This window comes from Pleurodeles waltl, chromosome 6, assembly GCF_031143425.1.
Source record: "Pleurodeles waltl isolate 20211129_DDA chromosome 6, aPleWal1.hap1.20221129, whole genome shotgun sequence".
Taxonomy (NCBI): domain Eukaryota; kingdom Metazoa; phylum Chordata; class Amphibia; order Caudata; family Salamandridae; genus Pleurodeles; species Pleurodeles waltl.
Genome location: NC_090445.1, coordinates 169,944,973 through 169,972,740, shown reverse-complemented (window position 1 = coordinate 169,972,740; position 27,768 = coordinate 169,944,973). Strand labels below are relative to the sequence as shown.

General features: G+C 42.8%; 1 protein-coding gene across 1 annotated transcript in view; it reads right to left on the bottom strand.

The window, feature by feature from the left end:
- Nucleotides 1-9,197: 9,197 nt before the first annotated feature.
- Nucleotides 9,198-27,768, bottom strand: part of LOC138299471 (amine oxidase [copper-containing] 3-like) — a 70,175-nt gene continuing 51,604 nt past the window's right edge. Inside the window, exons 3-4 of the mRNA XM_069237738.1 lie at nt 20,339-20,468; nt 9,198-10,675 (exon numbers count right to left, since the gene is read on the bottom strand). Of these exons, the coding sequence (XP_069093839.1) occupies nt 10,391-10,675; nt 20,339-20,468 (415 nt within the window). The 3' untranslated portion in view covers nt 9,198-10,390. The remainder of the gene's footprint in view (nt 10,676-20,338; nt 20,469-27,768) is intronic.

The following is a 27,768-nucleotide window of genomic DNA, read 5'->3' as shown; positions in this document are numbered from 1 at the left end:
TTAAGCTCTGTAGTAATCCTGGCCCAGATTTACAAGAAAATGAGGGAGCGTGATGCTGCACCAAATTCGGCATCGCCGCGCTTCGACATTTTTAAAACGCAGCGTTGCGCTGTATTACCAACAAACCGGCACACCCCTGTGTTTTCCCCTGCTCCGGTGCTAAATTGGCTGCCAAGCGCCAACACAGCCACCCTTACGCCATGGTGCAAGGATGACTGCTTTGAAGGGGAGATTGTTTTGTGCAGGGAGTGACACCTGGCTGCACAAAAACAATATTTAATGGTGATTTTCTCTTTCTATATGTGCTGCAGAATGCAACACACATAGAAAGAGCAAAAAACAAGGAGAAATGAAAGCATTTCTCCTCGTTGCACCATGCTAACGCTACTCCTGGGGTGGTGTTAGATTTTGGCACTGCCACAGATGTAGGATTCCTCATAAATCTGGGGCAGCGTCAAAATGCAATGGGTGTTGCTGTGGAATACTCACAGCAACACCCATTGCATGATCCTTCCACGCAAAGTGTTGAGTGTGAAGGGGCCATATTTACAAGGTGGTGTTAAGCCACAAAAAAAGGTTTAACACCACCTTTTAAATATGGCGCAGTGCACAGCGCCTTCGGAGCGTCACAAAAAGTGACGCTCCGGTGGTGCTAGGGCCTTGTAAATCTGGCCCACTGTGTTTCTCCATTTTCTGCACACAAAGAATTATGCAACTTGCATAATTATTTTTGTGAAGAAAGTGAGGCAGCGTAATGCAAGGCAAATGTATGTGAAGGTAGCGTGTAATGATGCTCTAATAATGGAAGCTTTACTTCCTTAAGTATAGCCTAGAGTGGAAAAGAGTTCTTAATTTGTAAAAAAAAAAAAAAAACTAATAATAATAATGATAATAAGTGTAGGGGCCCAAAGCTTTTCATAAGAGCCTGTGACTGGTGCTGCTGTACGCTGGTTCGCGGGATACTAAAGCTCTTTCATTTTGACTCCACCTCATGCCTTTTCTTCTGCCACCCAGCACTTCCTTTCTCTTTACCTCGCAGTTGCAGGGTCTTCTTCTGACCTGCATTCTCCCTTTGTCAATGTTAGCCTATCTGTAGCTTCCTCTAGTCTTTCCCCTTTTCCTCCTTTCTCTCTCTAGCGCAATGTTTGATGATGAAAAATAAGTCCAAGTCCCAAAAAATAATTGGTGCCACACACCTGGAACTTCAGGCACAGACTTAGCACTGAAGACATCTTTATTCGCTCGTGGATGTTGGGGACAGGACAGCAGTGCATGCACACTGGATGTGTAGGCCTATGACCTGGCTGCCTTATCAACTCTGCATCTCAGTACCTGAATACACCACCAGAAAGATCATTCCCTTGTTTGACGAAGTGATGTGTTCTTCCACTCCACTGAAAGGTGTTCATTTAAGAAGTGTTCGTGTAGCTGAGATAGGCAAAACACTCACAAATGCAAGAAGTGTTCGCCGTGGGACATATGCATGATACTAAAACATTCACAGGAGGACAAAAGTGGGATGAAGTTGTAGCTTCTAGTAATTTGATATAATGGTGTAGAAATTAAGGGACTGATTTAGAGTTTGGCGGATGGGCCACTCTGACACAAACAGGTATTAGTTGATTTGTTTGGAAGGTATAGGTTTTAGGTATTCCCTACTTTTACCTGTCTGTTGTGAAAGACCTATTATCTACTATCAGGGGTGTCTTCAGCACTGATGGTGCCCAGTGCAGCAATCTTTTTTGGCACCACCCCCCCATCCCATGACCACCTTCTCAGATTCCCTCACTATCACCCAGCCTCATCTCTCCATTGCCCCTCTCAGACATGAGATTTGTTTTGTAGTGCTTGTGTGAAGGCTGACTTTACTAATCCATTTGGCTAACCACATAAAATATAGTTCTCTTCTTTGCAGCAGGCATATTAACCCTTTGCGCTACTTTATGGGGAGTCAAAACTGCCATTGGACAAAACGCCAATCTCGCGCTCTAGTAAGAACATTATTCACAAGAGTTATCTTGACATTTTAATTGATTCCTGAAGGCTGGATGCAGAAGGAACTTTTCAGCAGGTGCTTTTAAAGCTCAAGTTTTTTACTTTATTGTTAAACACAGCGACCCCCTGAGGTCAGCGCCCCCCACCCAGATCTGCACCCAGTGCAGCTGTACCGGTCGCATCGCCCTAAAGCCAACCCTGTCTACTATTATAGTATTCACAGTGGGCTTTGAGTCAGCCTGTTGTTTACCAATGATTAGCTTTTTTGTCAGTCTCATTTGCTTGCTTCTTATTTAATGTTTTTTTCCCTCTTCTTCTTATTCTGTTTGTCCCTCTGCATGGCTTCCTTACCATTCCTTTGATAGAATCACTTGTCCCCTTCCACTGCCTACTTCCACTGAACTATCTTTTTCTTTTAGCATTCCATGTTTTTTCCCTTGTGTGCTGCTTCCCCCCTTAAATCTCTGCCCCCTGCTTTTCTCCATCTACCAGCTCATCTGTTGCTCCTCTGCCCCTCTCTATCTTGCTTTTTTTGCTTTTTTTTTGGTTCAACCTCGCCTCCTTCTTAGATCCCCTGCCTTTCTACTCGCTGTTGCCTCCTTAGCTGCATTGACTTGTTCCTCTCTACCTCCCCTCATCGGCCCCTAAAATGCTCCACGCCTCTCCCTGTCATGTTCTTTTATTTTAAAAAAAGAGTTCAGCTTGCAAACAGACTGCTCCTTTCTCTTTCATGTACTTGAATGCATATTTTTAATTGCCTGCTCCAGCACCGAGGTCCTCCATCTTGAAATGGTAAACTAAAAGTAGAAAAAAGGCAGTTACCTCATGATCCATGTGTGTGCATGTATAGTGGTGCATGCATAGATGTAAGTCATTATGGGTTGGCGGCAATTTGTTTTGCTTGTTGATTCTATTCCACCTTGACAAACAAACCTTTTTTTTCTTTTTGCACATGTCAAACAGCATTGGCAAAAAGCATTGGCAAAGCATAATAGTTGAGTAATGTTACTGACCTGTTGGCTTTTTTTTACTCTTGTTATGTATTGCTTTGACAGTAAGGACATGGGGCCTGATTTGGAGTTTGGTGAACAGGTTACTACCTTGCATAATTTCAGATATCCTTTCTGCATCCTTAAAAGTGTGTTATATCCTAGGGCACTTGTTATAAAGTGGACCGGATATCTGTCAGGTTGTGACGGAGTAACCTGCCCACCAAACAGGCCTGTAGTCTGTATTGCAAAGCTAGAAGCAAATTGCAAGTTCTATCCTTCTTTCACAATAAAGCAGCTTTTTTACAGATTTACGTCTATGTGGATTTTGCCTAGATTCCTCAGGAGACTACAGGGACTTCCACAACCAGACTACATTACTGTAATGCTATCTGTATTTAACCACCGGCTCCATCTTAACCACTGACTCCCTTTTGTGCTTAGCTTAGCTTCAAACCCCATCACATTGGGGGGCGCATGTATTTTTCAGTGCACAGCTTGTTAACCTGTTTTTGCTCTTCTCACTAGGGAAAGGAACACAACATGGGGGAGCAATGAAGATAAGCAGGTACCAGTCTGAGGATCTTTATGATACAGCAGGGTACAGCTCGGTCTTGGAAAAACACCATGAGATTTGGCAAGTCTGATGCGTGTTTTCTCAACACTGACTTGACATAGCCAACACATGAATTTCACAACTCACTCAAAGGGAGTGGGGTTTCTAGAACCTTCCTCTTAAGTTTGTTTAAAGTATATAAGGTGAGGCACCTCAACAACTGGAAGAAGAAGGAACTCCTATGGGAAGGGGTGCCTTGCCCAGAAAATAAATAAATCCCCTTGTGGGTGGTCTCCCCCCTGTTTCGGTTGTCCAGGGTTCCACGACCTGAAGTTGGCAGACATGGGGATGGAGTTGGTGCTGCATTTTTAATTCTTATTTTTAGTTTTGCGGTGTGCAGGCATGAATATGTAGTCACTATATAGATACAGATATACATCTCTCTCTCTCTCTCTCTCTCTCTATATATATATATATATATATATATATATATATATATATATATTATATTCATGTTGAATTATTGCATTTTCTTGTTTCTGTGATCATTTTTATTCTACTGCTGTAATTAGGTTTAGAATTGCACATGTGTTGCTGAATTTGAAATAAAAGCTCATGTTATTCTTTTCATTTATGAAACTTGGGAAGTGCCTTAATAAATTCATTACTAATACAATGGTTTGTAAAATGAGGCTAGCAAAATTATATGAGTTCTTAGCTTTAGGCAAACTGCTACTCTGGTCTTTGTTTTCTTTTTAAACGAGAAGAGGGAAAACACCTACATAAGCTGTTTGACAGGAGCTTTCCTCCAATATTTTATTTTGAAGGAGGAACTCATGCACAAAGTATGCCTCAGTATTATGTGAGATTTGTCTGATGTGACTGACTTTACCCCTGCTCTACTGGCCAGTGTGCTAACCTCATCAAGCTATCCCAAAATGGTGATGACACACGACTTTACCTCAAAATCTTAGGTAGTATAACCAATGTCACAATTCCCTGAGATCCCTTGCTGGTCCTCCTGGGTGGCCCAGGAGCAGAGAGGGCTCTCCCTACAAAGATTCCAACGAGGTTATTTCTGTTTCACCTCCTCTTAGCAGCGTGACTATGCATAGCACAAATGTGGAAACAGCCTCATGCACCCACTTTAAATATGTGGTGGAGTAAATTGGGGAACTTTTATTCCATGGAAAAGCTTATCACTATTGTGAGGGAGAGAGTGGCTAAGTTAGAGGCCGTATGGCGCCCCTTTGTTACACATATACGGCGTCAAAACGGGGTAGGGGCCATATATTTTACTATGTCTAAGACGTTAAAAGCTTCAGACATTTGGGTCTTCTCCTCTTCGGACTCCTCATATGACTCTCCTTGACCTGTCCACTTCTTAGGTCAATTTCTTTTGCTGTCACATTATCCCTGGGGTAAGGAGACATCCATGGTGCATATGATTGTTGTTGTCGCCACAAGGGAACACATATGTTTCTTGTGGGAGGTAAGTGGAAAGAAGGGGCCTGAGGGATATTCTTGGACCTCTGCTGAAATTTCCTTTGAAGTCACGCTTTTTCACCCCTAGCAGTGTTGGGGGCGGTTTCACCTACCCAGTCCTCTTGTCTCAAATGATATATATTTGATCATGCTGTAGAGTGTTCCTTGTTCTTTATACTAAAATGCTAAATGAAGTTGTTAAAAAAAAATCTTAGTCGATGGCATTCTGCATTGTAATGTTTGAGCTGCACTCTGACAGTGCCAAACAACCACTAACTCAAGCTTGGCTAGAAAACATTAACCTATATTGTTTCACTGCCTAGCTGGCAGCAAATACAAAACCACTAAGGTTCACTTTCAACACTGAACTCACCTTCAAGGAAAAGATCAATAAGCAAACCAAGACCACTTAGTACCAACCGTAACTCGTGAAAAAGTGAAACCCTCCTTACCCAACTCCTACTTAAGATTAACAATGCAAGCAATAGTCCTTTCCTGCATAGATGAGGGCAGTTCTGGGTTCAAGGGTCTCAGCAGTCCCTCTTGAAAGGCATCTTACATGCCTTAAAGGCTTGTCTCCTGAATGGTTGGAAGAAATTCAACCACAACACGACAATGCTGAAAAATATCCACTAGCTCACTTTACGGCCTGCATCATTTTCATGACTTGCTGCATTAACTACAAGGGGCTCAAAAACAAAACCTACTGAGCTGGGAAACTTGCTGTCTCGGGAGAACTATATCACATTTAAAGCCAAAACATCACCAGACTGGAAGCAAGGAAGTGTTTGTAATAGAAGAACAGAAGGCAGGCCTCCTTAATCTCACACCCAGAAACTGGAACAATATTCTCATAGACAACAGAACTGCTCCTACACAAACCTCTTCACCCAGCATTATCACCTCATCTGTTAGGTACCTTCCTTCTGGCTGCATCTCCTTCAGCATTCTTATAACATACCTTAGGCGGTCACTCTCATAGTCCGCTCTCCATTGCTTCCTAGTTATTAATGTAGCCCTGCATACATAAATGCAGTGTCACAAGGCATCCTACACAATAGTAGTGGGAAAATAGGTAAAACAAAATCGGTTCCTCCATTTACCCGCCAAAAGCTATCACAGACTCACCTGCTTCCAACCAATCCCATTCAAGATTATTACCACGCTGGACAACCTCTAAAATGGTCTCCTTTGGCAGAATCCAGCTGACATTGTTTATTTACTTATTTATTTAGTTATTTGTGTATCTTGGAGTTTTGTAAATATCTGTTTCTAAGCTATGTCACGTTAGAACGCTGCAACATACAGAAAGAATACGATGCGTTTAGCAACTCTTAAGAGATAGGGTCAAGCCAGATGCCTAGAAAGAATCTAGATGGGACATCATTTGATTGCTCCAAAATGGATCTATTGACTAGTTAGTTGAAAGGCTCTCTGAAAAAGATGGGAATTTTTTATGAAGTTCGTGACACAATTCCAGATTATGGAAACGGAAATCTTAAAAATGAGAGTGACAAACATATTCAGTTCCCAATGGTAAACTGAAATTAACAAAAATGAAATAGTGTCAGTGGTCTTACCTTGATGGGTGGAGTAAAATATGAAGTGATTCAAGAATAGATGTGATCAGCAACACAATTGCTGTGTTCACTGGTGCTGGGCATTAGTGTAATGTGAGTCGCGATCCTACAATTGTGAGTTATCCCTAAAACACAAATAACGCCGGTGTAAATATGGGAAAAATAATCCTTCCCACTTTGATGATCGTAGCACTTTTCGATTAAGGGCATTCTAAAAGGAGAAAAATACTTGCTTCTCTGCGTCACAAAATTGATTCATATATTCTCAACAGGACGCTGAAGTCACTACAATGTATGGGCAATATCCTGCTGTTAGCACATGATAATTCCTAGAGAAATGTACCATTTCCAAAATCTGCGCAAGCAACAGGAAAAATTGTGGACCCAAAAGGGTACCTTTTTCAAAGGCACATTTTATCCAGGAATGCACGGGGTGCCATTCTGATTAACTCAAAGCGAGACCAAACTGTGATTGGTCGAACAGCAGTCAGTAACAAGCATTGCCAAATCGAATAGGTCTTGCCAATGTGTTTTAGCCATGTTGTACACCAGCTTGGCTGCTGTTCATCATGGCTAAAAGTAGCGGCATAGAGGAGAGTGACGTGGAATGCCATAGAGTAAAATGGCAAAGAGTGGAGTAGAGTGTCGTAGCATAGAGTGTCGTGTATTAGAGTAGCATAGAGTGGACTCACATAGAGTGGCGTACAGTGAAGTGGTGCAGAGTAGAGTAGACTGGTGTAGAGTGCATTGTTGTAGAGGGTTGCAGAGTATGGTGGGGTAGAGTACAGCAGCATAGAATGCAGAGGTGTACAATGTATTGTCGTAGAATGCATTGGTGTAAATTACAGTGCTTCATAGTAGAGTGCGGTGGTGTAGAGTGCACGAGTGCGGAATGGAGTGGTGCAGAGTGGACTAGAGTGGCATAGAGTGCAGTGGTGCACAGTAGAGTGGCACAGAGTCCAGTGACATAGAGTGTTGCAGAGTGGAGAGGTATAGAGTGGAATGCTGCAGTGTGCAGCGGCATAGAGTGGAGAGGAGCAGAGTAGAGTGGAGTGGAGTTGCGTAGAGTGCATTGGCATAGACTGCAGTAGTGCAGAGTAGAGTGGCATAGAGTTCAGTGGCATAGAATGCAATGTTGCAAAGTAGAGTGTCGTAGAGGGCATTTGCATAGCGTGCATTGGCATGTAGTGCACTGGTGTGGAGTAGAGTGGTGTTGAACAGAGTGGTGTTGAGTACAGTGATGCAGAGCAGAGTGCAGTGGTGTACAGTATAGTGCTACAGAGTAGTGTAGAGTGGTATGGACTGGTTTAGAGTAGAGTGGACGGGTGTAGAGTGCATTGGCTTAGAGTGTTGAAATAGTGATGTAGAGTGCAGAGGCGTACAATGTAGTGGCATCGATAAGAGTGATACATAGTAGAGTGGAGTGGTTCAGAGTAGAAGGGAATAGAGTACAGTAGCACAGTGTGCCGTGGAGCAGAGTGGCATAGTGTATGTAGAGTGGCAGAGAGTGCAGTGGATGGAGTGGTGCAGAGTGGAGTGGCGTAGAGTGGGGTGATGCAGAGTGCAGTAATGCAGAGTAGAGTGGCATAGAGTGCATTGGCATAGAGTGCAGTAGTGTAGAGTTGAGTGGAGTAGAGTTCACTGTTGCAAAATAGAGTGTCATTGAGCGCAGTTGTGTAGAGTGACATCGACTGTATTGGCATAGAGCAAAGAGGCGTAGAGTAGAGTGCCATAGAGAGCAGTAGCATGGAGTACAGTGGTGCAGAGTATAGTGCCGTGGAGTAGAATGCTGTTGTGTAGACTGCACTGGCATACAGTGCAGTGGTTTAGAGTAGACTGACGTAGCATGAAGTTTCAGAGAGTGGAGTGGCATGGAGAGATTGTTTCAGAATAGAGTGCAGCAGCATAGAGTGTAATGATGTACAGTTAAGTGGTGTAGAGTGCAGTGGCACAAAGTGCAGTGGTGCAGAATAGATTAGAGTAGTATACAGTGGATTGGCATAGAGCACAGTGGCATACAGTTGAATGTTACAGAATAAAGTGCATTGGCGTAAAGTGTATTGGGGCATAGAGTGCCGCGGCATAGAGTGCAGTGTTACAGAGTGGCGTAGAGTGGAGTTCTTCAGAGTATATTCAAGTGGCCTAGACTGGAGCTTTGTAGAGTGCAGTGGTGTAGAGTAGAGTGGCATAGAGTGCATTGGCACAGAGTGCAGAGTAGAGTGCACAGAAGAATAGAGAGGTGTAGAATGAAGTGGTGTAGAGTGCAGTGGCATAGAGTGGCATGATGCAGAGTGGAGGAGTGTGCAGTGGCATGGGGTGGTTAAAGTGGAGTGGTGCAGAGTATACTGTAGTGATGTGGAGTTGAATGATGTAGAGTGGAGTGGCATAGAGTGGAGTATGCACAGTGTGGTAGCACACTGCCATTACAGACAAGACATTTTCAATTGAAATTACCACTACATTTGCACAGACATATCGTTTACTAATAAGAACTGTACAGGGCACAAATGATAATGAATGGAAATGGCATCACCTAGCACACTGATGTATTTGTTTGTTCTGATCATATTAAAATATTTGTTTCCAACACACTTCAGAGTTAACAAAAAATGTGCTTTATTTGTGCATTTCTAATAGTGATATATTTTTAATGCACAGTTTGTTAAAATGCTGTTGTGTGCTAGAAAAAGCCCGTTCATTCCTACCCCGTATCCAGCAAGATTGTCACATAAATCCTTTAACTTTGAAGTCAGAGAAAGAAAAGTAAACACCAAGATCCCTTAGAAGACAGAGTCTTACATTTGGCTCTGTCTTTGAATGCACAGCAAATGTGACAAGAAAAAGATTTACAGACCTGTTTACAGACCTGTTTACTTCTGGAAGAACCTAAGGGAGTTGGTGTAAAAAGGCGTTGCTTCTTTGGAGGGACAAACTCACCCTGGACAGCCTAAAACAAATAAAGCCAGCAAATAGAAACCCAGAAAATGTGAGTTACAAACCACAAAGCTGATGGTAAGCAGCAAGTGGAATGCATACCCAGGGAAGCTTTCAGAATGTCCTAATATGTCTTTAGCAAACCAGACAGCTGTACTGTCTGGTAGGCTTTGACCTAAAAGTACTGAGACAATGTGAGCAGCTTGTTGTTTAAGCCAATGTGACTTGCTGTGGCTCAGTCAGTTGGAATGTACACTTATAATTGTTTTAGTTGTAGGCAATAATATTGACTAAAACCTCCCTATATTTTGCTGCATCAGCTTTCTATTCTAGAAAGTAATGGAACATTTGTGAACTGCCTTGAGGATGTGGAGTGACAGTAAATTCCAGTGGAATAGATTAAAGTGTGACAAAATGTAAATACTTTCAAGTTTTATGTTAGTATCAGTACTGACTAAACAATAATACACCTCTATAGTTTAATAGGGATGATATGACTATGTAGTTTTACAGAAGGGGGCTGGAATGGGCAGACGTAATAGGCCCACAGTTTTCAATTGAGGATGTTATTTTTTGATGGCGGTTTCTGAGCTACAGCAAGACCACAAGCATAGCATTCACATCTGCTCAATAAACCAAAAAAGTAATGTGTACTTTTATGCAAGCCAAGCAAATCAGCAAAAGAATCGGAAAAATAACATTTTTGTTGGAGGTGACCTTACGGCAGATTTGTTAACATTGGGCCGTGGTTCTCTAGATAGGGATGCTTCAGAGGCTGAGCATTGGTAATGCCAGCGGTCACTAGTCTAGACTTTTTCAGCCACCTCTGCAGGTGGCTTAGTTGATCACGCTCATATAGTTACAATGTTCTGGAACCCATCGTATGTGAATGGTGGGCGTTTTAGGGGACATGATGACTCCTTTAATTGGCACGCAAGCTGGTTGACCTTGCATGTGGTGTACTTCTGGTCACTTCGGAAGTAGACCCCATCCGGAGAGTAGAGGGAAGGGTCTTCATTAAAATAGTTGAATGGTCTGAGGAAAAAACCAGCTGCATTTCCTGCCGTCGCAGTGTTGGGAACATCCTCAGAGTGCGGAATGTGAAGGAAGCCGGCAGTGATCCAGGCGACCAGGTCCTAGAAGAAATGAGAGACCAGAAATATTGGTTTGTTTATTAACTGTGCAAGAAAGGATTTCGTTTTTTTGAGCCACATGACATTATTTTATTTATTATAGATTTGTCAATTGTGGAAAATTTCACTAAATAAGAATTATGAACACGGATGGGTTGGTTGAGGCTCTTCGTTGATGGTCTTCTTCTTGGCATACAACCCTGTGCCTCGGTAGATTTCACTGTTTGTTAAATTTGTTTTAATTTTTCTCAATAAACTGAGCTGGAGCAATTGATTTAAGCGACCAGGACAGCGACCAGGACAGGTCACGTCGAATGGGGCTACTCCTGGAGGAATACAGACCTGATATAGAGATATGGAATCAGGGGGATTTGAATGTAATTCTCTGCCACGTCAGAGTCCAGTGGAAAGATTTCAGAGTGGCTGTATGAAATGTTCATGGAGTCAGTCAGGACAATGCTGGTGGGTTCCGATGTCTTACTGAACGTCATATTTAGTTCTTAGAGATCACATCATCCAAAGATCAAGTGAGAGAAACCTTATAAAAAGGGATTCGGATGCAGTTGAGCCTACACCATGCCAAAGAGAGAAGAGTTTAGATCCCAAATATGTACAATCCGGAGAGGATAATGGAGACCATGAACATAATTGTCTTTTCCAACTATCTAGATGAGATCAGAATGTGCACCACAGAAGGGGCAACCGGAGCTCATGGAGGAGTTTATACGGCTTGGATAAAGAGGTTAGACTCTCACATTGAAATATGTGTTCTCATAAATTGAGATGAAAGCAATATGTGATTTCTTGGCGGGATGGTGGGGGAGACATTTTGGTCTGTGCAGAAGCTTTTTGTTAGACTGGTGTGACTGACAGCAATTGTCAACAGTTTCTACTATTCTTACCTGCCAGACATACCGTAAGTAGACTTAACCAGATAAGCCCCTCTTAAATCGGCAGTGATACCTACTCTTGTTAGTCTCAGGTTACCTGTCACCAAAATGTTGAAATATGGTTAAAATTTTGTCGATGCATTGTAGCACTTCAGCCCCTCAAACTATGTCCTCATTTAAGAATTGTCACTAAGGGGCAGATTTAAGAGCCCCTTGTGCCACTTTAGTGCCGCCTTAGCATCATTTTTTTATGCTAAGGCGGTGCTAAGGTGGCCTTTTCCACACGCTATATTTACAAAGTGGTGCAGTGCATGCATTGCACCACTTTGGAACCCTTTGCGCCACATTATGCATGCGCCATGCATAATGTATACAAAGGGGGTGTTCCGGCGCAAGGAGGCCCGCAAAGATGGTGCAATGAAATCTATAAGATTTCATTGCTCCATTTTTGGCGTCATTTTTAACTCCTGCTGAAAGCAGGCGTTAAAAGGACGCACCCATTTTAATCAATGGGCCTCCATGTTTTGTACAACAGATTCATCATAGATGCATATGTCATTGCTTGGGCCGAATTTAAGAAAAGTTGAGCTGCATCCAATGCAGCGCCACTTTTCTTGCACCCCCTGCACCCCCTCTAACGTCACAATGTGTGTGCCATATTTATGATACGGCACACCATGGTGGTATTAGGAACAGCCTCAAAATCCTTTACGCTGTTGTGGCACTTTGCTCCACTAGTGTCAAAAAGTTTGACACCAGTGGAGCAAAGTGCAAGGAGGCCCATTGATTACAATGGAGGCAATCCTTTTAAACATTACGCCAAAATGGCGCAATGAAATCTTGTAGATTTCATTGGGCCATTTTTGCGGGCCCCCTTGCGCTGGAACACACCCTTTGCATACATTATGCATGGCATGCATAATGTGACGCAGTGGGTTACAAAGTTGTGCAATGCATGCATTGCGCCACTCTGTAAATATGGCACTGGGAAAAGGCCACCTTAGCGTAAAAAAATGACACTAAGGCAGCACTAAAGTGGCGCAAGGTGGTCTTAAATCTGCTCCCTTTTGTTTTAGGACAAGCCTCTCTTCTACCTTTCGTGTTTGGGGAAACTAGAGAGAATGCATATTGTTTGCGTAATACTTTAAGCAGCACCACACAAATACTTTCCACATCTCTGTGCAACCTCAGTTGTTGGAAGAAGTATGACTTATGCACATGTTATGAGTAATGGTACATCTGTGTCTTTTACTGCAATGATTCAGTGTCATTCCAAACAGAACCAACCACCCCCTTCATTCAGCTTTCATGCCCGCACCTTCCTCTCCTTCCATTATTTTAATACTTAATACACATAGTTATAACTAGCTCTACAATTAAATTGATACCTTTGTGGAAGTGAAAAGCTGTGATTTAGCCTCTCTTCTCCCATTTATTTCCACACATCTCCTGAAACATGGTTAAAGCTTTGTCGTGGAACCGCAGCACATCCATCCATCTGGCTTATGCAAATTTAACAATGTTATTACAAACAATGGATAATGTTACTGTCGAGTTCACAAGCATTGTCCTCTCCACATGCAAGTTATAAGGACAACTTTGCCGAAGCATCCAGGTCTGCCCTTCATCAAATCAGAGATATAAACCGCACCCCTTCAGCCTTTGTTGCAAGGGTCCCTTCGTTAGTCAGGACAGCACTTGTCGATGCCTTTTGAAGGTCGTAGCACCATTTTCATAAAATCTAAGGGCCCTAGCCACAAACAGCAGACCAAACCCCCTTTATGATAAGAATGACATCCCCAGATACCAGCAACAGACTAGAGCCCAGCTCCTGAACCCATTACAATGTCAGCAGGTCATAACCCCGCTGTCAATCACACTGATGCCCACAGAGGCATGCAGCAAATCAGGCCTCATTCTAATAACAAGCATTTGCAATGCAATGGGTTTCGCGTTTGCTCAAGTTAGAGCTATAAGCGTTGTAAACTGCTAACCGGACTTTTCTTGCCACACAAACTGAAAATGAAAAGTAAAACAGTTTCACATAAGCAAGACATACAAAAGGAAACAGAAGTTCGCTCGCAGTCAAACATATTGGCAAAAGTGCAATTATCCATGTAACTGACAAAAATGCAATTATCCATGTAACAAGGTCGATGTCATGCAAAGCACACAATTAATGCCCAGCGAGATCGCGCTGCCTATGAATAAAAAGAAAAAGTAGTCCAGAAACCATACGGAAATAGGGAGCCTCGTATGTTTTCAGTACTTTACCTGTGCGCTCGAGGAGGGCTAAACATCGGAAAAGGCATGACGGATGTATGCTTATCATTAATGAAATCAAGCGAATTTTAAAAGGCAAGCCCATGAACAAACCAAACTGATGGATGTGCAGTGGGCGTGGTGAAAAGCCCACAGAGAGATTACAGCAGGGACCAAGCGATTTGCGCTCAGCCCTAAAAAAACAATGGCCCCAGACACTGATAGCGGGTAAAACTCCACCTTTATTAAAATTAAACTTGAGGACCCCTTACAATCACAGCAGCTCACAACCAGCTACCATTACAGCTAAAAGCCCCAGGCACTAGAAGCAAGCCAGAACCCCAATGTTATTACAAGTGTAACATGCCTCAAGAAAAAAAAATAAGGCCCACTCTGGTCAACACATGGTTTAAGAGGGAAACCCTGTAGTGTACCCTGTGCAAGACCCTGTGCAAGACAAGTACAGGCCTAAACCTGGGTATCATATTAGAATGGAGTACAGAGACAGACAGGCGAATGGAAGGGAAGGCCGCGTGCAGGGCAAAGCAGTTACGGCCAGGCCTTGCATACCCCAGATAATTTAGAAGGTCACACACATGAGAGCCTGAGTCACTTTCTGATACCAGTGTTAGGAAGAAGTGTAAATCATGGCAGACCTGAAAGGGAGGCACAAGACGTTTGTGTGCGTCAAGGTTGGTATAGGGAGGAGGACAGGCCGTAAAACCTTCAGAGCATGGAAGTAGCGTAGGGAGGATACACTGATTGAGTTCCAAGGGTGAGATCAAAAGACACTGTGTCCGTTAGAGGATGAATGCGTATATTATATATGCCACAGCTGCATTTTAGTGACAAGTAGTCAGATGTCTTTTAGAGAATTATTGCTTGTCCCAAGGGCAAATAAGATAACAAAATATCGAGCTACTGTGCTAATTGGGAATATGATAAGAGATGAGAAGTTTCCTTTGTGGACCAAGAGTATAAAAGATGCTGTTTGTAAGAGCTGACTTGAGTGTGGTTTCAATTACAGAACTGAGCTGTACTCCTGGCCGTATTTTTATTTGATTTAAACATATACTATTTTGCCATCAGAGTTGTGTCACTTCTTTATGTCATGAAATTCGACTACACAAGCATTGGCAAAGCCAAAGGCCTCGTCTCTGCAAGAGCTATTGGCTTTGCCAATGTATTTTAGCCATGTTGTTCACTGGCGTGGCTGCTGTCCAGCATGGCTAAAAGTTAGTGGCATGGAGGAGAGTGGCGTGGAGTGTGGCAGAGAGAAATGGTGAAGGGTGGAGAAGAGTGCTGTAGAGTGAAGTGGCAGAGAGTGTTGTGTATTGAAGTGCTATAGTGTGGAATTACACAGAGTGGCATGCACTGGAGTGGCATAGAGTGCAGTGGCTTTGAGTGCAGTGGTATTGAACTCAGTGGCGTACAATGCAGCATTGTAGAATGTAGTGGCACAGATGACATTGGTGCATAGTAGAGTACAGAGGTGCAGAGTGGAGTGGCACAGAGTAGTGTGGCACAGACTACAGTGGCATAGAGTAGAGTGGTGTAGAGTGTAGGGGCATGAAGTGCAGTGGTGTAGAGTAGGGAGGTGCAGAGTGGAGTGGGATAAAGATGAGTAATGCAGAGGGCAGTGGAGCAGAGTTGAGACAAATGGCAAAGAGTGCAGTAACGCAGAGTGCAGAGTAGAGTGGAGTGGCATAGAGTGCAGTGGCGTAGAGTGGTGCAGAGTAGAGTAGCATACAGTGGTGTCAGTATAGTGCAATAGGGGGCAGTGGCCTAGACTGCAGTGGCATACAGTGGAGTAGTGCAGAGTAGAGTGGCTTAGAGTTCCGTGGCAGAGACTGCAGTGTTGCAGAGTAAGTGTCAGAGTGCAGAAGTGTAAAGTGGAGTACAGTGGCATAGAGAGCAGTGGCATACAATACAGTGATGCGGAGTAGAGTGCAGTGGTGTAGAGTTCACTGACAGTGTGCAGGTAAATAGAGTGCATTGGCGTAGAGTGCAGTGGTTCAGAGTAGGGTGGCATAGAGTGCAGTGACATAAAGTAGATTGTTTCAGAAAAGAGTGAAGGGGAAGAGAGTGGCGTGGTGCAGGTTAGAGTGCAGTTGCATAGAGTGTAATGACACAGAGTAAAGTGGTGTAGAGTGCAGTGGTGCGGAGTAGATTATGGTGGCGTACTGTGGATTACCATAGAGTGCAGAGGCATGAAGTTGAGTGTTACAGAGTAAAGTGCATTGGTGTAGAGTGTATTGGCATGGAGGCAGTGGTGTAAAGTGCAGTGTTGCAGAGTGGCATAGAGTACAGCAGTGTAGAGTGAAGTTATGTAGAGTAGATTAGCATGGCCCGGACTGGAGTGGTGTAGAGTGCTGTGGCAAGAAGTGCAGTGCTGTAGAGTAGAGTAGTGGACAGTGCATTGGCATACAGTAGAGTGGTACAGGGTAGAAAAGAGCAACATAGTATGAATTGGCATAGAGTGCAATGTCCTAGAGTGGAGTGATGTAGAGTGTAGTGGCATGGTGTAGTGTAAAGGGAGTGGTGTAGAGTACAGTGCAGTAGTGTGGACAGGTGCAGAGTAAAGTGGAGTGGCGTAAAGTGGAGTATGCATGGTGTGGTAGCACACTGTCACTACAGATAACACATTTTCAATTGAAATGACCATTACATTTGCACAGACATACAGTTTTACCAATAAAACTATACAGTGCACAGGCGAAAGTGTGCAGAAATTGCATCACCTAGTTTAATGACATGTTTTGATCATATTAAAGTATCTGTTTCCAGCAGACTTCAGAAATAACAAAAATGTGCTTCATTTGTGCGTTCATAATTCTGATATATTTTGAAAAACTTGCACAGTTCATATAAATATTGTGTGTGCTAGAAAAAACTCTTTCTGACCCCCAGTATGCAGCAATAATATCACATGATGTGATTTAAAGGCATGTTAACAGAAAGTGAGTTTGTGGAAGAATACAGAAAACACAGTTTAGACAATGGGAGGGACAAACTGAACCTGGAGAGCCTAAAGCAAATAAAGGCAACAAATTGAAAGCCAGAAATTGTGAGTTACAAACCACTAAGCCAATGGTAATCAGTGATCGGAATGCATTCCTAGGTCAACTTTCTGAAAGTCCCCAAAATGATTTTAGTAAACCAGTAGGCTGCAACCTAAAAAATGAGAGCCCCATACAATGGTAGAAGGACTTAAGTGATTTTATTTTCCTCTTAAATGCTTATGTCTTGAGTATCAGAAATCTCAAGAGGGCACAGCTAATTGTACAAAGAGGGGGCATTATTTTGCTTTAAGCTAGTGAGGATCCACATCATTTTTTAACTATATCCATCTGAGGGAAAATACAACTTACCCACAACTTCAAAGGCTGAAAAATGCACCCTTTCCTCAAAAGCAATACTACATTTATGTTTCGTTCTTGCCTGCTTGTAGGACGGATGTTTCTTGTTCAGAAACATTAGCACAATTTCACAGTTGAAACTTTCTGTTCAAGAAAAACAGTAGATATTGTACGGCAGCATGTGGTAGCACAGGCTCCCCAGCAATCCTGGCACTGTTTACATGCTAAACATAGCATGTAAGCAGTGTCAGGATTGGTCTGAGCGGCTCGGAGTGCTGCTCAGACACAAACCTGGGGTCTGCACTGATTCTCCCGCCCGGCTGTGTATACAGCCGCGTTGGAGAGACCTAACTGCGCATGTGTGTTTGGCTGTCCTGAGACAGCCGGCCAAACATACTTGCGCACTTAGTGCACTCTCCCCTCCTCCCAACTCCCACAGCCCAGCCCCACCCCACCCTATACACACTGCTGGCTGAGCCAGCAGATGAAAGATAAAACAATAATTAAATATCATTTTATCTTTCATCTCCTGGCTTAGCCAGGGGCGCAAAGCTCCTTTGCTATTGTAAAGGAGCCGCCCCTGTTTGTACAGTCACAAATGGGAAAGGTACATTTCAAAACACTTAATGTAAAAAAATAACAGAGGTAGAAACTTCACAGCACCTTTTTTATGTGATAAAAAATGTACAGGTAGAACTTGAATTTTTACTATGCTATTTATGAATTGTAACTAGAGATACATTGACCCCTACCTTAAGCCCTGTTACTTCCTGCTCAAACTTAACTCTTAACTTGTTTCTATTTAATTGGGAAATTCCGCCCACGCACACATACTGTGCCACTGTCTTTCTGCAATATCTAATCTATACCATAAACCCAACCTAAACTAAAATCTCATAATACGGTATCCCATAACCAATACCCCAATCCTAACATTAACCATGACTCCAAATCTAACCATAACGCATTCTTTTAAACCATATTTTGCTCTTACCATAAGTCAATTCAACACCTGAAGTTTACTTAAGCCTGACTCAATTCCTGACGTTGTCCTTAGCACTTCCCCAATCCTAACTATAACCGTGGCCCCCATACAAGTCCCCTTGCATCATCCCTAACACCATATTTTAGTGCTAACCCTTAACATAACCTAGGCCTAACCCTAAACTTCTCCTTAGCCTCATTCTTTATCCTAACCCATGCATGTTTTTCTGTATTTTTCTAAACGTTTATGTATATTGTATTTTTTAAGTCTATTTTTTTACTTTTCTACTTTATTGTGTTTTCTTTTTTGTTCTAACCTTTTAACTTTTTTTTTACTGGAAACCAAAAGGATTCCAGGTGAAAGCACTCCCCCATGAACTTTGATTTTCTAACCTATACAGAGTGAAAGATTAAGAGAAAACACTTGAATAGTTTTCGATTTTCATGAATTAAATAGTCATATATTTAAACTACTCAAACGTACTTTATTCCAAAGTCATTTTGAACATATCTGCCTAAACAAATTAAAACAAAAAAAACTCACCTTCTTTTTTCGGTAGAGAAGTCCAACATCACTTATTTTTTATTATCAGCTAAGTACCTCCAGTAGGAACGAGGGGCTAGAGGTATCAAATATTTTTGCGATCGCAAACAGTCCAAATGGCCGTTTGCGATCGCAAAAATGCATTTTGGTATGTAACAAGTCCAACTTGCGATTCAGTAACTTGTTACCGAATCGCAAATCGGATTTGCGACTACATACCGATTCGGTATTAGGAAGGGGCATGTCAAGGGCGTCCCTTCCTAATACCGAATCGCAGATGTATGTATGATTGTTTTGTGACCGTGAATGCGGTCGCAAAACAATTGCAGTTACCACCAATTTCAAATTGGTGGTGACCCATTCGCAAAGAGGAAGGGGTCACAAAGGGAGCCCTTCCCCTTTGTGAATGCATGTGTAAACCTTTTTAAGAGCAGGCATTGGTCCCACGGATCACTGCCTACTCTTAAAAATGAAAAGAAGACTTTTCATTTTTCATTTTTAATCACATCCCGTTTTCCTTTAAGGAAAATGGGCTGCATTTAAAATAAAAAGATTGCTTTACTGAAAAGCAGTCACAGACATGGTGTTCTGCTGAGCCCAGCAGGCCACCACCCCCGTGACTGTAGCAATTCACAATGGCTCGCAAATTGCGAGCTACCTCATGAATATTAATGAGGTAGGTCCATGTGCGAGCCCTTGCGAATCGCAGAATGAAACTCCTGGAGTTTCATACATTCCAATAGCGATTACTTAATCGCAATTCGCTAAAAATCGCAATTAGGTAATCGCTATTGTGAAGAATGTTACATCTGGCCCTTAGGAAACTAGTGCAGATTAAATACATTTTGACTGGTTGCTTGTTTCTTCTGGGGTTTTCCTGGTGGATGGCGCAAAGTGCAGTATTTCTTCCTATAAATTGCTAAGGCACCAGCAGCCCTGCCAAGTTTCCCCGATCCGTGCTTGATTTGCAGCTGCAATCCAGGATTTTTCTTTGAATTCTGGACGTGCAGCTTTTTATTCCATTATAAAACAGGACTCCAAGTCCCAGAATTCAAAGGAAACATCCTGGCCTGGAGCAGCACATCACACAAGGATCTCGGAAACTTGGCAGCTATGCAGAAGGACTGCTGATTTTTTGATCAGCCTGGTGGCTCAGTGAACTTTTGAAATGTGTATTTGACTCCATGGTCACAAGTCTGAAGTCCTCTCAGCCTTTGATCCTTATGACGTCAATAAAATAAGTCCCATTGACTTGGGTAACAATAAACGTCTAATATTTATCACCAAGATGTCACAACAGTAAACGTGTGCTTTACGAATACATGTTATGCTATCTTGTGGGAAGCCGCTGTTGAGTGCTACCATGGGCAGACCCAGACAGCTATCAGAAGCATCATATACAGACCTATTGATATGGGAGAGGGAGCGCCAACATGGCAAAATTAAATTTTGCCTGGGGCTCAGAAAATCCTTATAATGAAGGTGCATGCCACAACAAACCCTTGAGTACTCAAATCTTTAGTCTCTGCCTCCATCCTTTCTCTTCCCAGTAAGGTTATTATGCTGTAATGTGGAATATGGTTATGATTCTCTTTCACTCTTATTCCTCTGACCGGCGTCTACTGACCTCGTTTGTTATGTTCTCCTCATTTATAAAGTCAGTGAATTTCACGGTCGGTGTCCAGGGGTCGTTTTGATTGAATATCGATGTGCTCTGGAGCTCTTCCTCTTTCCGCTTGGTGACCGCCAGCTTGTACCTAAGAGTCAGAAGAGAAGATATGACCATTGCTGAGCTGGAAAATTAGAAAAGTCACTAGTTAGGGGTTCTACTGTCGTTGATTATGGTTGGTTTTATAGATTTAACAGAAGGGTTCGATTGTACAGAAGCATGCTGGATATACATTGCAGAGTTCCAGTTTTGAAATAGTAGTGGTTGTATAAACGTCAGAAACATGAAACAGGAGTCTGTCTGTGAATTCAGACTGAAGAAGCAAGTGCATTAACCCACTGAGGGATTTAGCAAACTGTGCATTTGTCACAAGTAGGCACATTGCCCCCCCCCAAAAAAAAAAAAGAAAATGAAACAGACATATTTCAGGCTCGCATCACTGTAAACAAATGTATACACTTTAAAGAACACGGTGCACATTTCAAAGATCATAGAATTACAGAACCCGCATAGCAACAGAGTGCTTGCAAATACAACGTGAGTACGTAATATTAGTCCATTACCTGAAAACGACACTCAGTTCCAGCAATGAAAGCAAAGTATTGCTCCCCTATACACACCCCAAACTGTTAAAAAACTTACCGAAAATAACCTGTAACAGATGCACAAAACCAAACAGCCAGGTGCACAATCCAAAAACGAAAATAACCACAAACAAACCTTGACACCTCCAAACCCCATGCATGTCTGAAAACCATTTTAACACCAATGTTTTGTGCATGTCTAAAAACCCATCTAAACAAGACCAGTTTCATGCATATTTACAGCAACACACCAAAACCACAGATATCAGTGTGTCTATTGCACATGAACTGTAATGGCGTCTCCCCCTGCATCCCGCTTCGTGCTGAAAACCTACTACAATATAAACTCTGAGATTTCCAAGTGTGTGAGAAACACCAGAGACCTCTGTGCAATAAACTGCATATTCTCCCTTAAATAATCCACTATCCCGTTCAGGGCCCGTCCTGACTACAAATGTGGTAACTCCATCCTGACAACAGATGTGGTAACTCCCAGATGAACAGTTTCCTCAGTGCATAATATTTCCAGGGGACCCGGAATTATTTTTCCTTCTCACATTTTTACCACGACCAAAAGAGAAAGGCAGAAAAGGGAGAAAGAGGTGAAATTAAGAACAGGCAGCCTTGGTATCTGGAAAAACGTTGGGTTCCTGCATTTATTCAATTTACTTTTTTATGTTACAAATTAAGCCCTGGGATTCCTGGCAGCATTCTTCACCAACGTAAAGAGGCATGCCAGCCCTGACAAGTTTCCATGGTCCTTGGGTTTTGCTTTGTAAACCGAGACTTGAAGTCCTCTTATAATGAAGGCTCCTTGCTTTCTGTCTATAAAGAGTTTTACAGACACGTTTATTTTTAAATATGGGTAAAACGGAAACTGTGTTGTTTCTGAGTGATTCTAAATGTAGATCTGCACAATCCTGATGCTAAAATGTGCATGTTTTCCTATAAGTACATATTTCATCATCTGAGTGTTTGTAGATCACTGAAGCCTGTCAGGCGTTTGGCATTAGTCCACATTTACTAGTTAAATAAATATAGGAATATACACATTTAAGATTCATTTTTTTGCAGAAAACCTAAACCAAATATGGATAAAGACAGATAAAATGTGCCAAATATAAATATGGATAAACACAGACAGAAATGTCAAAAAATAAATACCATCATACCAGGAGTCCTATTTATAATGGGATAAAGTCCCAGATGTGAAAGAACTTGGACTGGAGTAGCTATTCACGCACAAACTAGGGAAACTTTGCAAGGCTGCTATACATAATTATTTGCCAGATGAGATCTGAAAATCACGAGAAGAAAATCCTGCACCGCCAACACCCTGACCATGCTTCAGCAAATATGATAATGTGAGATACATCTATAGACTTAATCTTGGTGTTCTAGGAAATGAGTAGGGAGCACTCACTCAAACATCGCTTCCAGAGGTGGTAAAATGGAAGATTCCAGCAGCAGTGTATCTATACGTGCGTCTGTCTGACGTCACTTCCGGTGCAAAGGGCAATTTAGGAGAAAGTAAACATTGTACTCCAATACCTGGGTCCTAATAGGCAGCACACAAACCTCACTCCTTCACTATCCCATTAGGGATGACTGAAAACAAGTAATATTTGCTAGCCTGTGGCTGTGAGCCAAATTCAAGCTTATGGCTATTCCGACCCTGGCTCTGTCTAAACAGCTGGTGACCAGTCTGAAGAGTGGCCAAGCGTTCTTGGCTATTATATCACCACGGTTAAAAAAAAAAACATGAGGTGGTGACTGCTCTGTCACCAAAGGGTTACTTCCTCTGGTCTTCTGCTTCACCTGGGTCTCCAGAGCTCTGAATGAAGTAGGTGGCATGGAAGATAGTGGCACTGAGAGAGCTGAGGGAATGGGTGGAGAGTTCTTATGGCCATCAACCACTGATTCTCCTATCTGCCACAGGTCTGTGTAGCTCCGTGGCTTTCAGTATCCGCGCTGGTGTGGTTCACTGAGAGCGGCTGTCAGCATGGCGCCAGCTCTCTGCTCTCCACTGAGAGCAATGAGCGAGGCAACCAGGGTGAGGGGTGGAGGAAGGTCTTACAGGGAGGTGGAGAGAGTGGCAGGATGTCAAGTATTGGAATTTTAAGGGGAGGTCAATCAATCAATCAATCAGTGCTTGTAAAGTGCAGCTACTCACCCTTTAGGGTCTCAAGGCGCTAGGGGGGGCGAGTGTACCATATACAAGTGAGGTGTTTTAAAAAAGCTATGTCTTCAGTTCAGGTGACTACCAAAAGTCATTTTGGAAAATTTCAGCTGTGCTTTTGTTGTCTATTTCATGTCTCTTGGGGCTGTTGGTGGAGAAACAACCCCGTTAGTGACAGCTACCCGTCTATAATCATATACAAAGTAGACACTACGGTAAAAAAAAAACGCCTTATATGTTGTGCCCTCTTATTTAATTAGGAGCTTATGTGGATGATGTCACCCCATCTCCTTACTGTGTGAGTGAGGTTATACAAATGTCCTTAGGGATGTGATTTAAATTATTCTGTCAGCAGCACCGTATTTTGTTTATAAATACATGATATAGCTAAGGGGGATATGTGTGCAATGTGCATCACACTTAAAATGAAGTTCAACTGTTGTGTACCGATCTCTTCCACAATACAGAAGTAACACTTGCTCTTTGCAGCAGTCATGTGAGACTAAAACTCGTGGCAGGCTCACTAGCGACTATAGTGCCAGAAAAATACCATATTCTTGGTAGACCTAACTTCCAACGCTGGGATTTAGTCAATTGTTTTAAAGGCGGACGTTCCGGGAAGCAATGAGTAAAGCTAGAGATCGAAAAAAACATCGTGGTGCGTGACATAAGGACCATCTGATCCCCCTAAGCAGTGGTCTTCAAACTTTTTAATGCCATGCCCCCCCAGTTGAAAAATAGAAATCATTGGGCCCCCCTCAGAATCTTTCACAATTTTATAAACATTGGAATGTTTAAATATGTATAGACCCATTTAAACAATGCAGTTAAGTACTGTTACCTTTACAGAAATGCAATAACATGCTTCTGCTTAATGCTCCGTTTAACCAGAGTCTGGCGCCCCCCAATCGCTTGAGGGCCCCCTAGCCCCCCCTTCTCCTCCCCCAGTTTGAAGACCTCTTCCCTTCAGGCAGCTAATCTGATTTGATTGGGTTTTAACTGCTTGTCAACACTTCATCTACAGGGAGGCGTTGAAATGGAGGGCGAGGCACTGGGCCTGTGCACTAGTTTTTCCCGCATAGGCCTCCGTCATCAGTCTGGTCAGAGTGAACCGCCTGGCACGTATTTCCTGTTTTCTCACAAGAGCTGCTGACAACCCACAGTAGAGGGAAGGCCGGATGGCAAAACAGATGAGGAGATATATTTCCACTTAACTTAAAGCCTCTCTTAATGAAAAAATAAATACGTTAACCACACACTTAAACGGAGCAGTTATGAGAGAGTTCGTTTTTACAGTTTAGTGCTGCGCACAAAAGTAAAGCAGGGAGAGCACATTGTTTTGAAACACATTTGCGCTGGGTTGGCTTTTCCCCCTTTCCGGTGAATTATTTGTTTAAAAGAGTTAAATTCACAGTGCTAGAAGAGCTTTGGCAAATAAAAGATTAAAGGGACATTCTCAGAAAGATATTCTGAATTATCCTGCCTGCTTCTGATTAGATTTCTGTTTTCGAATTAACAGTGGATTCTGGGAGTACTCACAGGAAAGTTGGAAACGGTCATAGTTGCAACTTTTCAGGAGTACTCTCATGCATTACTTCTTATGCATGCGTAAATGCACGAGGTGTACATTTATACACTCGGATATATTTTCCAAAGATGCATTTAAAACCTTTTTTATCCTCTACATGGAAAATAGTATTACTCTTGGAGTGTTTTGAATTTCAGAAAAAAGTTTAAACTGAAATGCATCCTTCTGGATTTTATGTGTGGGCTCATCTGTCCTGTGTTTAGCAGTTTTTGTATTTAAAAAAACGGCATTAGGAAGGGAAAAGATCAAGATTGTCTCCTTTTTTCACAAGCTAGTCGTAATGGTCAAGAGCCAAGCAAGAGCCAGGCATTTAGTTCGAGTCAGACTCGAGCCTTCCTTGGCTGTCCAACCTGTACATTGTAAACACCCTTAGTAAAATGGGAAGTACACAAAACACAATCCTTAAAATACAGAATGTGTTAAATGCACTAGAACTCACACTATGAGAATATTAACCTAGTAATCTCAGATTGGAGCACTGAACACAAAGCAGTTGCTTTTGCTTCTGAAGTCTTTGCGCTTTTTCCTGATTGCTAGCATGATGTCTTTGTTGGTGCACCCATGCATGTGTGGTTGTGGTTAGAACTGCCTTTAAAGCCCGTCCATTCTCATTGTTCCTTTCTAGAGGGACTGTCCCTAAACTTCCTGCAAAGTTGTATTCATATTCTATTATGTTTGATGATCCTGGCACTAGGTGCTTTCTACCCATCTTTGTCACTAATTTATTTCAAATCCTCCCTGAGAATATCACAACACCTAAAATCTATTCAGTTTTCACCAACGACACTGGATAAACATGCCTAAGATACATTACTTGCCAACTATTGTCCTAAGAACTCCTTGATCGAGAGACCCACAAACCCTATACAAAGATGCCTTACAATTCCTTGGAAGGTCTGTTCCATTTTCTTTCACAATACACTGTTTGACCCTAATTTCACAGCTAATCTGAAGAGGGCAGTCAGAAGAGCTGGGGCAAAGGCGAACAGGGGGCATCAGCGGGTGAGGACAGCGGTGGTATTACTCCCTAGCCCTGCTCTTTTTCAGGGCCCGGCAGTTATGCTGTAAAATGTATAAATCTTGGAACAAGTCCGCCGGGCTTATTAATAATGGGGAAGGTAACATGGTAACTCCAACAGATGGTACGAGGTGGTGTCAGGTGATACTGAATGGTGTCAGATGGTACCACGTGTTTTGTAATATTTGTATTCCAGTTAGATAGAATGAAGAAACAAAGGTGAAACCTATTGGCATGACGCAAAGAGGACAGAGAACCAGCTCCCTGTATTGTATTACCAATATGCTTTAAGTGCCCTCAATACGCGGCTCCCTGTATTATCGAACCGATAGGGTTTATGCCCTCAATACACAGCTCCTTGTACTGTAGTACCTTGTACTACCGATACTCTTTAAGTGCCCTCAGTATGAGCCCGGACACGAGAGCGCGAGAAAGAAAGTGAGAGAGAGAGACAGAGAGAGAGAGAGGTGTAGGTACAGGTAGAGGTGGGTCTAGGTAGAGGTAGGTGTAGGTAGAAGTAGGTGTAGATAGAGGTAGGTGGAGGTAGGTGTAGATGTATTTAGAGGTAGAGGAAGGGGTAGGGGTAGGTTGAGGTAGATGTAGATAGAGGTAGAGGTCGGTGTAGGTAGAGGAAGGTGTCAGTAGAAGTAGGTGTAGGTAGAGGTAGGTGTTGGTAGAAGTAGGTGTAGGTAGAGGAAGGTTGAGTTAGAGGTAGGTAGAGGTATGTTTAGGTAGAGGTAGATAAAGGTAGTTGTAGGTAGATGTAAGTAGAGGTAGGTAGAGGTAGAGGTAGGTGTAGGTATAGGTAGAGGTAGGTAGAGGTAGGTTTAGGTACATGTAGAGATAGGTGTAAGTAAAGGTAAGTGCAGGTGTAGGTAGAGGTAGGTGTAGGTAGAAGCAGCTGTAGGTAAAGGAATGTGTAGGTAGAGGTGGGTGCAGGTAAATCTAGAGGTAGGTAGATAGAGGTAGGTGTAGGTAGAGGTAGGTGTAGGCATAGGTACAGATACAGGTAGGTGTAGGTAGAGGTAGGTGCAGGTGTAGGTAGAGTTAGGTGTAGGTAGAGGTAGAGGTAGATGTAGGTAGAGGCAGGTATAGGTGTAGGTAGCAGTAGAGGTAGGTGGAGGTAGAGGTAGGTATAGGTAGGGCTAGATGTAGATAGAAGTAGAGGTAGAGGTAGGTAGAGTTAGAGGTAGGTGCAGGTAGAGGTCGAGAGAGGTAGAGGTAGGTGTAGGTGTAGGTATGTGTAGGTAGAGGAAGGTCTAGGTAGAGATAGTTGTTGGTAAAGGTAGAGGCTGGTGTAGGTAGAGGTAGATGTAGGAAGAGGTAGCTGCAGGTAGAGGAGGAGGTAGGTAGAGGTAGGAATAGGAAGAGCTAGGTGTAGGTAGAGGTAGGTGTAGGTAGAGGTATGTGTAGGTAGAGGTACATAGAGGTAGGTGCAGGTAGAGATAGGTGTAGGTGTAGGCAGAGGTAGAGGTACATAGAGGTGGGTGTAGGTAGAGGTAGGTGTAGGTGTAGGTAGAGTGTAGGTAGAGGTAGGTGTAGGTGTAGATGTAGGTAGGTGTAGGTAGAGGAAGGTCTAGGTAGAGATAGTTGTAGGTACAGGTAGAGGCCGGTGTAGGTAGAGGTATATGTAGGAAGAGGTAGCTGCAGGTAGAGGAGAAGGTAGGTAGAGGTAGGTATAGATAGAGGTAGGTGTAGGTAGAGGTATGTGTAGGAAGAGGTACATAGAGGTAGGTGCAGGTAGAGATAGGTGTAGGTGTAGGCAGAGGTAGAGGTACATAGAGGTGGGTGTAGGTAGAGGTAGGTGTAGGTAGAGTGTAGGTAGAGGTAGGTGTAGGTGTAGATGTAGGTAGAGTTAGGTGTAGGTAGAAGTAGGTGTAGGTAGCAGAAGGTGACCTAACTCCTGATCGCCCAAAAGGGTGATTGAACAAGGTCAATCAGTCGAGAGTTCAGTAGGTGCAAATCAGAAGCTGAGAGCAGCAGATGCAGTCTTTCTCAGGGCAGTGGTAGGGCCCAAAA